The sequence below is a fragment of the Tachysurus vachellii genome, chromosome 6, assembly GCF_030014155.1.
Source record: "Tachysurus vachellii isolate PV-2020 chromosome 6, HZAU_Pvac_v1, whole genome shotgun sequence".
Taxonomy (NCBI): Eukaryota; Metazoa; Chordata; class Actinopteri; order Siluriformes; family Bagridae; genus Tachysurus; species Tachysurus vachellii.
The window spans coordinates 11336262-11352823 of record NC_083465.1 but is presented as its reverse complement, the minus strand read 5'-3'; the positions used below and the strand labels follow the sequence as shown (position 1 = coordinate 11352823).

At 41.5% G+C, this 16562-nt stretch overlaps 1 protein-coding gene across 1 annotated transcript; it reads right to left on the bottom strand.

Annotated features, from left to right (window-relative positions):
* Positions 1–2348: 2348 nt before the first annotated feature.
* trim8a (tripartite motif containing 8a) lies at positions 2349–16001 on the bottom strand. Its single transcript, XM_060872184.1, has 7 exons — positions 15007–16001; positions 13760–14879; positions 7067–7162; positions 4924–5157; positions 4595–4626; positions 4388–4503; positions 2349–4308 (listed from the first exon to the last, which is right to left on the bottom strand). Exons 2-7 carry the CDS (start codon positions 14354–14356, stop codon positions 3686–3688), a joined length of 1698 nt encoding a protein of 565 aa, XP_060728167.1. The 5' UTR covers positions 14357–14879; positions 15007–16001; the 3' UTR covers positions 2349–3685.
* Positions 16002–16562: the final 561 nt, after the last annotated feature.

Here is a 16562-nt window from a genome sequence, read left to right as displayed (position 1 = left end):
CACACAAAGGTCTGTCAGATAACCAACAGCTCTTGATCTACTGTATAAGAAGCATGCTTGCAACAACACATCTATTCCGAAGAGCTACCTTTAAAAAAACAATAGCCCTCCCCCAAACAACTATCCAAGTCAGAAAAGAAGGTTGCATACAGTTGCAGACATGGTTTAATAATGCATGTTAAAGGAGGGGAGAGCTCATAGCAAATTCTCTTTAATCTGATCAGCTGTCACATGTGACACTTCATTCAGCCCAGAGAAGGACTAGAAGTCTGAAGAAGGACTTATTTATTGTGTAAATTTGGGCTACAGTGTACTGGACAGCAAAGAGACATCCATTGCCTGTGATGGCAGAAACAGTCCAAAAGGCCCTGCAGTTGTTCTACCAATACATATACACATTTATCTTTTTCTCATGCTCTTGATAGTACATCTACGCTCAAGCATGGAACGAACACAAATAACAGGCAACAGTTTATATAGTTTGATCTGTACTCAGGGTAGGAGAGGTTTTAGGAGTCTTAACAGACATTATCTGTTCTCTCTAGCCCTTGTGAAATATGACCAGCAATCACATGCAAAGAGGAGCCTTGCTGTGTTTTGCAATCAATCCTTCTGGAAGCCAGAGTCCTCCCACGGGCTGTAGTCGGTCTGCTTGAGCAGCCAGCACGATTAGCATCATGGGACAGTAGAGCTATGAAAAACAAACCCATTGTGGAATACTTAGAGCATATGGCGTGTCCACCCACAGCAAGCAGAAAGGAGACAAAAAGAAAAAAAGACTATGAATATTTGTTCAGATTGCTAATTGGTCACAATGTGTTGGGGTATTGTGTGTGTGTGTGTGCACTGAGTGCAGATGCGAAGGGCAGTGGGAGGAGAAGGGCAGGAACGTTACACTCCATAAATAAATGATGAGCTACTCTTGGAGACTGATGACTTTCCCTTTCTCCATCTTCCTAGTGCTGCCTCTCTCCCACCCCCAAAATTCCACGGTGCTGTAAAAGGGCTGTGTTCCATGACATGACATATCACAACCTGTAACTGTCAAGCCACATCTAAAACCGACAGCAGAGAAGAGCTACAACAGGACTGTAAGATTTGAGATGACCCGCTGCCGTTATTGTGGTGCATCTTGATTCAGTATGATGAAGGTATGATGGCAAACAAGGGCTGTGTATTTTTGTTGTACAGGAAGGCCAGATATACGTCACAGCTCATGAAGCTCAAAGAACATTAACTATATATTCTCAAAGCCATAAACAAATGATTAAATGGCCTGGCAAATGATTAACTGTTTCTCAAACATAACCCCCAACCTGTTGTATTGAATCAAGGCTTTGGTGAGATCAACAACTCACTGAGTATATGGTTAATTTGAGTATATGGTTCATTTTATATGTAGTAGAAATAATTTATATGTAGTAGAAATATGTCTTGCATTAAGAATTAAGAATTTTAACAGCAAACATTTCATTGTCTATTCTAAAACAGCTAATATAAGTTGACCTATGAATATTTCTGTTGTAGTCAAGGAGATACCGCAAGATTAAAGTGAGTCTTATGAGTTTAAAGTGCAGATAGACAGATAAAGACATTATTATGGAAAAAAAAAGCTTTCTTGAGGTAGGCAGCATATTTGCTTATAGGACGACGAACAAAATAATCGGCATACACATTCAACAATAGCAGTGAATTTCTGGACAATGGCAATAGGTTGAGCACCTGGATGAAGGTAACTCATGTAACAGCAGAGGATCAGCTTGTTGTCCAGACTCTGAGGCAGGATTTTATGCTTTGTGTCAAAGCTGAGCAACACTGACAGTTCCACCGTCCAGGATGATAACTGTATGAAACAGAGAGCAAAAATGGTCTGTCGACTCGTTCAATAAGCTTGATAGAACGCTGGGATATTATAGAAATTCTAAATTTGGGATGATTTGGAACAGCAAGTGAAACACAAAGTTACACATCATTCTTTGAATTGGAATAAAAATGGGATACATTTCACAGGAACTCACAGGATCTTAAGACAGAAGTTGCTTCCTACCAGATAATACTGCAGCTGTTATTAACGGGAGTAGAGTATATTAAGTTTATGCTAATTAATATACGACACTTTAACCAATTTTGTCTAGGGAGTTTCTCCTTCTTCTTATTGTTATTATTATTATTATTTATTTATTAGATTTTGTGAAAATAACTACACTGAACCAATCAACCAGTCACCCACAAATACTATATAGATGGAGCTGTACATCCCGTGTCCTTATCTATTCCATCATTATATCAGAGCTAGAAACCGTATTCATTTCTGTACATCAGACCCATTAAAAACACACAAACCTGACTCCATTAACTGCTCTTTATTTATTTATTTTTTTTAGATTAGAGCCACACTTTTGTGTTGCACAAAATATGTACAAAAAGACTGTATGTGTTTTAAAACATTTAATACTCTTTTGAAGCACAATGAAGCAAATTATAGAGGTTCAGTAGTCCATTTTTTTGGGTACAAAATATGTGGGGAAAAATGTCAATAACTGTTTTCTATTCAGGTTCAGCGTAAAACCTTAGAGTTCATGGAAAATCTTTCTGGACTGCTTCAAGTTCCAAACAGGAAGTCAACAGATTTTCAGCATGTTCCTGACAATCAGCACTGTGCAGTGATCACACAAACCCACTGGGTTCCACTGGAGCTGACAACAGTTTCAAAGAGGAAGGATACCACATCTGTATAATTGATCAATGATTAAATATTGAGTGTGTTTGCTGATCGTCGTGAACATGCCTTTCTTGTGCTTTGATTCAGGAAGGTTCCATACTTGACAGAAAGCAAAATCCAGGAAAAATTGGTTTAGGTGCAGTTATTAATTAAGTTTCAGAGAAGTCTAGGAAAGACACGTGGAATATGTGAGAGGTTCTCATGGAGGCTTCCAGGATTCGAATTGCTATTCGAATTGAATTCTTCTTGGGTGATTCTTCCACTAAGATTAAGACACTAATGCCAGTCAAACCATAAGAAATGCTAATATGTAATTGTAAACATGATACTAGATCCTGTCACCTTTTAGGCATTTACATAAAAGCTCAATCCCAGCTTGTCCCATGTTAAACATGGTTTTAACCTTGGGCAATCAGCCACACAGTCATGGTTAATCTTTTTACCTCTTTCCTATAATAGACCGCAACCCTTTTCAACCTTTACCAACCCTTTCTCTTAACAGAAATAAAAGTACTTTTAAGCATCATATAGATGCAGTCAATGGTTGTTTCCCCCAGTTACATAGAGAATTACAGACCAAATTTATGATAAAAAAGATGCCACCTCCTTCTCCCCAGACACACTAAAGGCTGGAAGATGGGACAGAGGAAGCTGGGCTTGTGCAAAGCTTAATATTATCTGCTTTGGGTCAGCAGCATCTACAATTATCCAAGGCCTGTTCTCAATTTTAAAAGGACAGCCACAAATTCCATTTTCCCTTCAAAAGACTGTACAGTGGCAGACAGCGATTTTATAGCCTTGAGAAAGAAGATATGTGGCTGGGAGGGCCACAAGGCTTACCTTGACTAATATAAAATGAGACAAAGTGCCATTTGAATGCAATGGTTGTTGAGAGAAAATAAACAGAGAGAAAGCAAAAAGAAAAGAAGCAAGAGAAAGAAAGAAGGAATGGATAAAGAACGGTTAACTGGTGACATAGTGTTTAGTAGAAGGTTCTCCATAGAGGCTGTAGAAGTCGGGGTGCCTATGGCTCTGTGAGGTGCCAATCCAGTTCCCACGCACTGAGATGTTCTGTATTGGCTGGGACATGGAGGGAGCTGGGGGGGGCATTGGGTGTGAGAACTCCTGAGCCCAGGCGAAAGAAGGTGAGCGCGAGTAGGAAGGGTGGCCATGGTGTCCAGACACAGAGGGCATGCTGGAGCAGTAGCAGTTGTCCACTGTACACATGAGAATCTTACGGCCATTGTACTGTGGCAGCATAGCCTGTTGTGTGGAACCCGCGTTGGGGTAGTGGGCAGGACTGAACACTGAGCTGGAATGATGGACAGGCTGAGCATCGCTCACTTCTACGCCACTCACGATGTGTCGAGCAGAGCTGCAGGAAGCCACAGATGGCCCTTCGTCGGAGCTGGTACTTGGAGCCAGGAACTGCTGCTTGTTCACAGGACCTGATGCGGATTCCATGAAGTTTGTACTGCTCTCAGGAAATGCAGTCGAGTGCTTGCGCTTTTCTGATCCTGAACTGCTCACTCTGCATTGGTACACAGGAACACTCTGGAAAAAGTGTGCAGGAGCGGCGAAGGGTGCTGGACACAGGACATACAAAGTCAGAACAGAACAGGTCAAAGGGGTTTCTAAAACAGTTGACTTGCAGCAGCGATATACCTTCCAGCATTTTGCGTAGGTTCTTCTCCTTTTTAGAAATTTCAGCAAGAAAGACTTTAGAGTTAAGGTGACCTGCATTGTAGGGAGGTAGTGCACTGTCTATAGATGTCTGAGATCTGAAAAGAGAAAGCGTTCAAACATTCAGCCTCATGTTTTAAACACATGAATCTTAGCATTTTAAAATGCATTACCTAGTGAATATCTTACCTATCTAGGAGGATTTTTATAGGTTTTGTGTTCTGGAAACAGAAAGAAACAGAAAGAAACATTAAAGGAAAATAGCCTGTAAGCTGTTTTCTTACTGCCTTATTGTCTACGAGCATGGAAAAATCTGGAAGCTCAGATATTTTGACAAACACACTGAACTATTTCTCACAGGTATGGCCACATTCACACTGTGCATTTATGTGACTAAATGTGAGAATGTGGGCGTTGGCGTCTGCGGGGGAGATTTACAGCACTGAGCAAACAAGAGACACAGATAAAGGGAAAAAAAGAAGGTGGGGGCTGAGGGAAAGAGAAGAAAGATGCCTGACCTTCATAAAGTTGATATTTTCTGCCTTGTCAAACAAGACCTGGACAGAGCTGAGCATCTTCTTGGCCTCCTGGCGCCGCTCATTGAGCTGCAGGACCTGTCTGGAGTTTTCCTGGCAGAACTTCGACCATGACTTCTCCAGCACATTCAGAGCCTTTCCCAGGTCCTCCTCTAGGAGCTGTTGCATTTTCTGATATTGCAGGCGCACCTCTTGTTTCAGCTGATCCACCTTATCCTGCACACAACATACACAAAAGGCTTTAACAAAACAAACGTGCAGTACTTTACAAAACTATTTTTTAAAATTTATTCATTAAGTTTTGTTCAGTCTTTATTATCTTTTTGTAAAACTGCATGAAAACCTATGACGGTCTGTATGCATGCATGCAACTCTGAATAGGAGACCTTTTGTTTGAACCCAAAAATATATCCATGATTATGTAACTGACAGGTGTTACTTGTCCAGGTGTGCCATGCTAGATCGATTGGTTAAACAATGAATACTTTTGGGTTGAGCCCTGAGTTTCTCCTGTGAAGGCTGCATTTGTTGGTAACAGAAAGGATAAACCAGAATGAAGACCAGTAAACAAACCATTTTGAAGCTGAGAAAAGAGGAAAAATCCATCAGAGCCATTGCACAAGCATTGGATATCATTTGGAAAGCAACCACTGGGGTACTAACAACCAGACGTTAAACAAGTCGGCCAAGGAAAATAACAGCAGTTGATGACAAAAAAAAAAAACTGTGTGAGAGCTGTGAAGGAAAACCAATCGTCAGTAAAACCACCAACAGCAAGGCAGAGCGAAACGTGATGGAAAGGCCAAAATATAAACAGATTTGCTCATGATCCAAAACATACGAGCTCATCTGTGAAACATAGTGACGGTAGCGTCATGGCTTGGGCTTGCAGGTCTACTTCTGGAACGCTCAAGAATCTTTAATGATGATGTAACTCCTGATGGTTGCAGCAGAATAAATACAGGCAAATGCATGCCAATCTAACTGCAGGAGGAACTTCAACATACAGCAAAACAATGACCCAAAAATCACACTGCCCACACAACAAAGCACTTCATCAGGGGGAAAAATTGGAAATTGATGTCAGTGGGTTGATGCATTGATGCAGTTACTGCAAGCAAGGGATATAAAATATACTGAATATTAAATGTTATTTACTTTAATACTTTAAAACACTAAAATCTGTTTCGGTAGTTTTGCTCAACAGGAAATTGGTGGTATGTCACTAAAAGTGCCATGTTTTGATCATGATGCCATGTGCCATAGCTTGACTTGAATTGATGTTCTAAAGCATTTTTTTAAACTCAGGGAATATCCAGATTTGGCCAAAACTCTCTTTTGTGCACAGGTACTTTGATTTAGAACTTTCAAGTCAAGTCAACTCAAGAAACTTTTATTGTCCTTTCAACCATATATAGCTGTTGCAGTACACAGTGAAATGAGGCAACGTTTCTCCAGGACCAGGGTGCTACATAAAACAAAGACAGAGCTAAGGACATAAGTTAGTCCTAGCCATATAAAGTGCATCTGTAAACATTGCAAGACAAAATACAAAAAGACAGTGCAGGACAAAAAGTCAGTTCAAACAAAAAATACAAGACATTACACAAAAGCAGTACATACTGTGTGTTCTATATTGCATGAGCAGAAATACTGGAATTGTAATGTATTGTGCAAAACAGCAATCGACTGAAATGTGAAAGATAGCATGGGCAAAGAGAAAAATCAGTGTACAAAACAGCATGTAAACAGTTTGATATAGTGGTGCTGTGTACATGAATGTATACTGGAAGAGTGTGTATTTGGTGTAGGTTAGTGCAGTCCATACAGTTGTGTGTGTGTGTGTGTGTGTGTGTGTGTGTGTGTGTCATGTGCTGAACAGTTCCGTTCAGTATTGAGGAGTCTGATGGCTTCATAAAAAATCATAAAAAAGCAGCATGCACATACTGATATTTTTCCCTAAGCTGGGCAGAAATAAACATAACAAATCCCAAAAGGCAAAAAGCTCTACCATTGGCTGATCACGATATACAGAAAATGTATTACATGAGACATGTGGGATGTGAGGGAACAAAGGGAGAAGGGAGATTGTGTGTGGGTGTATCTATATATCTTATATCATTACCTCCACCTGCCGTTTGTCTGACTCGAGCTTGTACAACAGCTCTTCGATGTCCTGCACTCGATCATCAATTCGATCCTGTTGCTTCATCAGCATGTGCTGAAAGACAATGAGAAATCCAACATTTTATTTCCCCTGTCACAAAGAGACTGGATAACTCTGTTATTAATAACAGACACTTATATTTTAAAACAGTAGGTGCATATGACTTCATATGGGAATGAAGTAAACAGCATATTTAGTCTGGACAAATTCTGAAGGCATTTTAATGGGGAAGAATCCAAAGCGGAAATAACATGCACGGAAATCAGAAAGTATAAGGGTCAGTTCTCAAGAGAAGACCTGCAGAAAGAACCAAACATAAACACAGTATATTCAGTCACCCCTGCAGAGCAACCTCCAATATCCTACTGCCTGTTTCAGCATCTCTATGACAACCAATCCAAGCAAGCATATTAAAGCAAATGAGGAAAACAAAAGCTGCCAACAATGAGACTAATTAATCCAAAAATACTGTTTTTTAAGCATGCAAGCACACTTGTCCATCTGATTCTGCCTCTTATCATTAGGTGTCTGGACGAGTTCTAAATTGGATCTGGAAGAAGGCACTAACCCCCAAACATTCCCCATCCCCCAGCCAAATCAAAGCATGTCAAAGCCTGGCTTTTATAATCCTCTCCATTCTCTCTCACTCTTGCCAGCATGAGTGAGGGAGAAAACACAGCACCTAAACACCACACAGAATTCACAAAATACAACACAAAATGTTCCAATTCAGTTTCGGTCTGATAACAGTATACGCCATACGGGAGTTGTGCCATGGAAAAATGGAAGGTAGCTTGTCATGACAGCTCACGTGTGCTCACGTGTGTTTACATTAATCAGCTTGAACAGACAGACAGACAGACAGAAAAAAAAGCATGGTTGTCTTTTTGTTTGTGCTCATCTCAGTGTTAGTAACAGACTGTTGGTTGTGCAGACTGTACGAGCCCTGGGCTCTGTGCTATAGCTAGTGTGTGTGTGTGAGAGAGATGGCTGTAGGGTCACTGCTTTGTGAGAGAACACAAATTCTTTAGGCCTCCAGCAACTCAGCCTGTGAAAACCTCAGCAGTCCCTAAGATAGACTTTTTACAAAAACACAAAAATATTTTGAAGAAAATGAGGCAGATTATTTTAATGTTTAGTAACCTAAACCTCTGTAGTCCTTTAACTAAGGGCTGAGCCTGGTGTCGTGTGTGGTATCAGAACTAGAATTAGTCAACAGGGTTACTCAATAACCATAAAAAAGAGCACAGGAAATCATATATCAAGAGTTCAACAAAGGCCAAACCCCACAACATGACAAGTACGCTCTGATTGTGACGGGAAGTACTGCAAATGACTGCTCTCCTGTTAACACACATAGCAGCATGCTTCTAAAAGAAGTCTGAATATTATTGTACAGTTAGAATAGGCTGTAAGTATTGAGAGTGTATCCATATACCATATTTCCATCTGTCCCACTTTCTCCTGTTTCAAAACCTCACAGATGTGCAGATATTCTCTAAGCACTCCTTTTGTTCACATGGCTGAAGGTAACATCCAAAGACTATTTAAAGCATCCAAGAGTAAAAGCTGTTTTTATGATAAAGATAAGCTTTTTAATTGCAGTGATGCAATGAAAAGGCTTTTTGTAGTGTTTTTAAGCTCTTAAAGCTGAAGTACATGGAAATTCAGGCACAGACCAGAATAATCTGGTTGCTATGAGTGTTTGAGGGGTGCCTGTGAATTTCACACTTAAATGCTGAGAGAGGAGGGTTGATTTATTTCTATAATTTGTCAGAGAGTGCCCTGTGACTCAAAACAGCCCCCTTACATTGCGGACAAAGACAAAAGGTCACGCATCAATACAGTGAAAAGCTCTGAAGAAGGAGAGCGAGTATACAGTAGGACTGAACACTTTTACTGTACACTCTATAGTGTCTTCAGTCATAAGGTGTTCCTGGACATGAGAGATTAGATACTTTATGACTGTTCTCTAATAAATAGCGTCCATGACTCTCTGCACAAAACATGTCCAGAGCCCAGTGCGGAATCAAAGGAAAGGTCAACACATTTCAGGCTCTTCCTCCTCACAGCAGGCCTGTGGGAAGAATCCCATCGATCAGTGAGCTCAACTGACTGCATTCTTTGACAGGCATGCTGTGTATTCATTGCTTTACAAAAGCTTTTAGAGTAGAATCAAAATGGAAAGTTCTACTATTTCATCACTGATTGGATTTTCAATCAGGTTGCTCCTGTCCGTGAGATCACACCGAATCAACCGAACCGACGTGTGGCTACTGAGATGAAGGTGACATGATCACAGGCAAAAGAACTGACCACGTTCATTAAACCAGAAAATATAGGCCATGCTAAAAATACAGCATTGCATTTAGCGCTGATTGACACTCTTATAAGATTAGAATGGATGTGCCCAATGAGTAGGTTAAGCAATGAACATCTAAGCTCTCCTCACTTACTGATACACTGTATAGTACATGAAGGTCCAGACAATAAATATACAGTCAGGTCCATGTTTATTTGGACACTCACAAAGTTATTTTAAATGCCTACCGCAGTATTATATGTATTATACTGTATATATTTAATATGAACTAAAATAAAACCCTTTAGCTTTAGTTTTAGGTATTCAGTTCTGCATTAGGTGAATGCTGTGGGAATTACAGTGATTTTTATTTTTGGTCCAAACCTTTTTAAAAGACCAAAAGTAAGTGGACAATTAAGTGCCCAGCATTTTAGTCAACATCAATAACCAAGTATTAAAAATGACTTATTTTGTCCAGTTTACATTTGGTCCATTAAAAAAAGTGTTGTCAATGCTTATATCCGGTAAACAGCTATAACAACAATAACGTTGTCATTGTAGTAGTAGCCTTTATTGTCACTGTTCACAGGTACCAGCGAAATTAGCCATCAACCTGTCCATACATACAATACATACAATATGACAAGGGGGGACAGGACAGGAAGACAGAGGATTGAAAAGAAATACAGCATAACATGAAGGAAGGGAAATATGTACATATTTATGGCTGATGAGCTTGTATGCATGTTCATTTCTCCTGCATCATCCTTATTTTCCTCTATGAGTCTGCAGTATTTTACTTTGCGTTCCAAGGAAACAAATAGAAAAGTGAAAGAATCCTTATTAGTTTCCAAATCAAGGCTCGCTTGCCCCTGGATATGACAAACTGCAGAGGAAGATGATACCCCTCTCATATTCTTTGTAATAGAAAACTGTAAACTATGGTATACTATATTATATTATATTATATTATATATACGATATAGTAAACTATATTATCTGTGAATCTTGTACAGATGTGAGTTCACTGCAGATGTGAGTTCAAAATGTTCTTTATATGTATTTATATTAAAGATGAAAAAATGGAAGCGATCTAATCTTGATCCTTATCCATGTAGAATAATAATATATTGTTCATAAAATAATAATAATAACATTGATTCAAAATCATAACATGCAATAAAAGCACAATAGTTATTTTTTTAAATGGCTGAACAAAATAACTGTTAAACTTTAAACTGGTATTAAAAAGAATACTAAAAAGGTATCAACAATGGAAAATTTTATACCAAGGAAATGCAAGGTGCAAAGTGCAGCATGCTTAACCTTCCCACACCCAACACCTAAGCACTATCTTTTATTTATGAATAAAAAGCTTACCTCAGTCTTACTTTTTGAGGTATCTGAAATCTTTTCAATATTGCATAGTGCTTACCAGGACAAGTGCAATGCTGTTTGGACTTGTTTGACTGTAGATTTCATTAATTCCACTGAAACAATCCTGTGAAGCATAAATCATGTTTCTCAAGCTATTGGAAATCCTATTAAAATATGATAACGGCTCAGCTGACAAATGATCGAACTGATGCAGAACTGGCTACCCACCAGCATCAGAAATGTCTTATAGTACCATGTATTTCAAATGTCTATGTTAAGGGTTAAAAGTCAACATCTTCCACAAGGTTTTAAATCATCTTTCCTGTTATTCCGACAGACTTCCTACTGCAGCCGCATGCAAAACAAGTAGAATTGAAAAACAAGAAGATGGGTCACAAAGAAATATGACAAGGGCAAGGGTTCAGCAACATAAACCCCACTTCCTCCAGGGTCTCTCGTGTGATGTCATCCTTAACAGGAATGAGAAGGCACTTGTGTTTGAGAGAGGAACTTCCTGCCTCTGCCTGGAACTCACACTCTTATCCCCCACCACTGTACAACTACTTGGGTTTCTCTCTCCACACACACACACATATGTACGCATGTATGTACGTATGCACGTATGTACTGTATAGATAGATAGATAGATAGATAGATAGATAGAGGTTAACGAAGACAGAACAGAGGGATGTGTGTGCCTTCCAACAGCAGCTGTGAGTAGCACAACTTCGCCCCCCTAACTCACCCCACCCCACCCCAATTTGCTGAGTCTTGGCTGCCTTAGGACGCATGACACATCGCCCATCTGAAAAGCATTCCTCCACACATCCAGGAGTCACGCCTGCCAAGTCCGGCAGCAGCTCACCTCACAATAGCTCATTATTCTTTGTAAAGCAGCTGCTGAACCACCATGAAGTCTTCCTCATACACCTTAGCGTGTGTGTTAGCTACTTTTCACCACTACACATCTGTCACACGACTGGATAAGTGAACACTAAGAAATTTTATGTGTTTAACCCGACTTCAATTTTCATTAGAACTACAGTATGTGATTCTACAACTTCAGGCACAATTCAATATAGGTGTATCATTACATAGGATACTGGTTTGTGATCTCCAGTTTATTCAGTATTTAATAACTCTCTGTAAAGCACTGAGATAGAAGGGGCTAGTATGTACCGTGCTGTTCATACTTGTTTTTTGTTTTTATTTTTTTAAATACATTAGCAGAAGCAGGCCCATTAAATATACAGGATATATATGGCTTTTTTTATTTAATACCTGATTGTATAGCGTAAGAAGTAATTAGAGATTCAGACATAAATAGAAACAGTAAATATGTTATCGTTGTTGTTGTTGTTAATGATGACGTGTTGACAAAGAGGAAGCATGGAAGGTCACACAAGCCAACAATGATTAAAAAAGTGCCAAAACTACTTCTGCACTATATTTCTCCAGTTATTAGTAAAAATATGTTTATTGTAATCATTTCCCTTATAATTATAAAAACAGAGTAAAGATTATTAGACAGGTACCACAGTACTGAAGTGGGTAGCCTTGTTGCCTCACAGCTCCAAGTTTCTGAACTTGTGTAAAACTAGAGTTATTAATTTCTGTATATGTGCTACCTGTCAGCAAGAGTTTCTTCCTGCTTCTCTAGTTTCCCTCCCACTTCCCAAAAACCTGTCAGTAGGTGTATTGGCTACACTAAATCGCCCCAATGTGTAAACTGATGTGTGTATGAAGGCCTGTGAAGGACAGACATCCTATTCTGGGTGATTCGATGTTCCCACATGTCCTGTGATCTAGGCAAAGCTACTGCCCTGGCTTACTTTAACATAGTTCTTTTTTTATTATTATTTCTCAGAAGACTAAAGAATTAGAAGTATTTAGCTTGGCAGTGCTTGTGTGTCAGTGCTTGTGTGTCAGTGCCTGTGTGTCAGTACCTGTGTGTCAGTGCCTGTGTGTCAGTGCCTGTGTGTCAGTGCCTGTGTGTCAGTGCCTGTGTGGGAGTGCCTGTGTGTCAGTGCCTGTGTGGGAGTGCCTGTGTGTCAGTGCCTTTGTGTCAGTGCTTGTGTGTCAGTGCTTGTGTGTCAGTGCCTGTGTGTCAGTGCCTGTGTGTCAGTGCTTGTGTGGGAGTGCCTGTGTGTCAGTGCCTGTGTGTCAGTGCCTGTGTGTCAGTGCTTGTGTGTCAGTGCCTGTGTGGGAGTGCCTGTGTGTCAGTGCTTGTGTGGGAGTGCCTGTGTGTCAGTGCCTTTGTGTCAGTGCTTGTGTGTCAGTGCTTGTGTGTCAGTTCCTGTGTGTCAGTGCTTGTGTGGGAGTGCCTGTGTGTCAGTGCCTGTGTGTCAGTGCTTGTGTGTCAGTGCTTGTGTGTCAGTGCCTGTGTGTCAGTGCTTGTGTGGGAGTGCCTCTGTGTCAGTGCCTGTGTGTCAGTGCTTGTGTGGGAGTGCCTGTGTGTCAGTGCCTGTGTGTCAGTGCCTGTGTGTCAGTGCTTGTGTGGGAGTGCCTGTGTGTCAGTGCCTGTGTGTCAGTGCTTGTGTGTCAGTGCCTGTGTGTCAGTGCCTGTGTGTCAGTGCTTGTGTGGGAGTGCCTGTGTGTCAGTGCCTGTGTGTCAGTGCCTGTGTGTCAGTGCTTGTGTGTCAGTGCCTGTGTGTCAGTGCCTGTGTGTCAGTGCTTGTGTGGGAGTGCCTGTGTGTCAGTGCTTGTGTGTCAGTGCTTGTGTGTCAGTGCCTGTGTGTCAGTGCCTGTGTGTCATTGCCTGTGTGTCATTGCCTGTGTGTCAGTGCTTGTGTGGGAGTGCCTGTGTGTCAGTGCTTGTGTGTCAGTGCTTGTGTGTCAGTGCTTGATCAGAAAATGTGCCCTCTTTCCGTGAACTCACAGCTCAAGCCAACATTTTGGTTGGGCAGTTATGGAAATGCCTGCATGTAAGCCAGACCATATTCAGAGAAGTGAGACGGACGACTTCAACTCACCCTTATATCATTCTGACGCAGTTCCACGTCGCAGATGCCATGTCCATGGCCGACTGCACATCTAGAGAAGCAGCAGTAACGACACACGGCCACCTGCTCGGTCTCGCAGTGATACAGTCTGTATTCATCATGTTGGGGGCAACTCCAGGCCCGCACATCTTCGACATCTACCAGCAGGTGCCCGGCATTTGAAGAAGGTTGCTGAAGGTGTGTTTGAATGTGCGATTGGCAGCAGGGCGCGTTGCAGCGTAGGCAAACCTTCTGCGCGGGAAGCCCGGGTCCCCGTCTGCACAGTATGCACTGCAGCACGGTCGGCTCTTTCTCTGTGTTCAGGGCGTTGAACTTCTCCACGATATTGATTAGCTTGATGTTCTTGTCGAGACTGGGCTTCTGTTTGTAGGGCTGATTGCACTCCGGGCATCGCAGGATGCCCACGTCTTTGGCCCAAGCCTCGCTGATGCAGCCGTGGCAGAAGTTGTGCTTGCATGGCAGCTGCACGGGGTCTACGAACACATGCAGACATATGGGGCAGATGAGCTCTTCCTCGAGACAGTTCTTCCAGGCCTCAGCCATCTCAGCTGCTTGGGTAGAAGACATGCAGGCCGGTTTTAAGTTGAGAGCCTGTTAAACTATTTAAAATAAGTCGGGCATTCTCGTTCCCCTTTTATAAAACTAAGCGTATGACTCTGCTTGTCCACACAGGCATACAAGTCTGCACAAACAGCTGTTGATAAGTCTCCATGAAAGGTCCAGGGAGCGCCTCTTCCGCCCCTGTTCAAGTTCCGCAGCTGAGACACAAATCAGGGATCTGAATGTTGCAATCGGATCACGACGGACATGAAAACCTTCTAGGCTTAAAACAGACCAAACCGAAGTCGTACAGCTCTTCAGGCTGAGACGCTCCTCTCCTTGCTTCTTTTAGAAGAATGAATGTGCCCAGATTATTACACTGATTCCAATCAGTTATACAGATAGTCAGAAGTTTGTAGTTTGCGCCTGAAAACCTTTATAGCTGAACTGAACTGTGCTTCAGGATGCAGGGAGAAGAACAAGGGGCATCTCTGCTGGGTGACTTGTACATACTGATGTGCGCTGGAAGTTGCAGACTGATGATAAATAGCTACACAGTCCATAAAAACAGGGCATTAAATGTAAGCCATGCATCCAGTCATCAGTAAAGTTTAACACACACGTGAGGCGAGTTTGTGTCCTGCGCAGTAAACGTGTATAAGCGCTATGACACTTACCTCAGCAGTACAACAGGCCTCTTGTACAGTGTGAGTGTCGCACAAAGTGCCCAAAATATTACTTTACAAGAATCAGAACGAGAAAAAGACGGTGTTTTAGTGTAAAATCTAACTAGGTCTAATATAGAAGCAGTTGTACAAGTCGTTCGGTAAAAAAAAACGGGAAAGAAAACCGAATCTGTGGTCCGACACGGGACAATTTACAGCAAGCAACAAAAAGCGTTTAAGTGAATTAATGTGCGTTATGAAACATTTCCAGAGCTCTCTCTCTCTCTCTCTCTCTCTCTCTCTCTGTCCGTCTCTCTCTCTCTCTCTCTCTCTCTCTCACGCTCTCTCTGTGTCGCTCGCGCTCTCGCTCTCTCTACCGCTCTCACGCGCGCTCGCGCAAATCTCTTGATCAAACTCTCTCTCTCTCTCTCTCTCTCCCCTGTAAATGTATTCTCTCGCTATCTACAGTCGTTAAATGTTAAAGTGTTTTCCGAGCTGTCCTGCCTGTCCATGTCGACCTGCTCGCAGCTGATTGCGGCCGTCTCGCGATCCTTTCACTTAAAAATAGCAAACAGTGTAACAGTGTCAAGCCTTTTATTTCTTCCAGCTCTTAAATATTGATGTATTTCAGACACAGTTCTTGTTCTTAAAGGGGACACCGGCGTGTTGCCCTTGTTATGGTTTACTGTCACCAGCCATCTTGTTTTCCTGCTTTTAAAGCGCATTTAAAGCAGCGTATCTGTTTATTTCTCTTCTCATGTCTACACTCCTTTATTAAGCTCCATCCGTCCGAGCCACAAATACCCCAATTACTGAGCGCTGGACTGCAAACAACACCATCAGCCTTTAAAGTGATATTCCGTCAGCGATCCGGATGATTTCCGCCGTATTCCAGTCTGTGTCCGTGTTATTATTTATGATTTTTTTCCCCCTCTTAAGCAGATCCTTGATGAGGAATGCAGACACAGGACTGCAACTCAGGATACAGTTCACATTTACACCCCCTCCTTTCCCTGGTCACGTGATCCGTCAGGGACGCGATTCATAGAAAGGGGCGGGACGTATGGGTGGTAGGCGGAGCCTAATTTAAAACGGCAACGTCTCTTGATAACTTCGAGGTCTGTTCAGAAATATCCGGCTTTTCGAGAGTTAAAAGTCGTAAACGGAGCAAAAAGCCGACGTGAGCTAGTTATATTAAATTCCGTGAGTTTTTAGTGTTCATTTAGATGCTATTGAACTCTTTTATAAAACGTTAGGAACGATAACAAGGACGCTGTTCGGTGTAAACTGTCTGTGGGCCCCACCAGAGCTACACTGAGCTACACCGAGCTTTGTGTGTATACAATACACACTCACCGTCCATAAGCATTGACTGCTTTACATTGTTGTTTAAATATTTCATCAACTGCTGATCTCCTTCACAGTTCACATACAACAGTCACTAGAGATTACACACAGCAGGGTTAAAAACTAAAACAAAAAAAACTGGAATGAAAATCTTGAGAGAGTTCAGAAGAGAATGACCAGGAAGTCTGTAGTAAGCACTAAAAAATAACCAGTGTTTACAT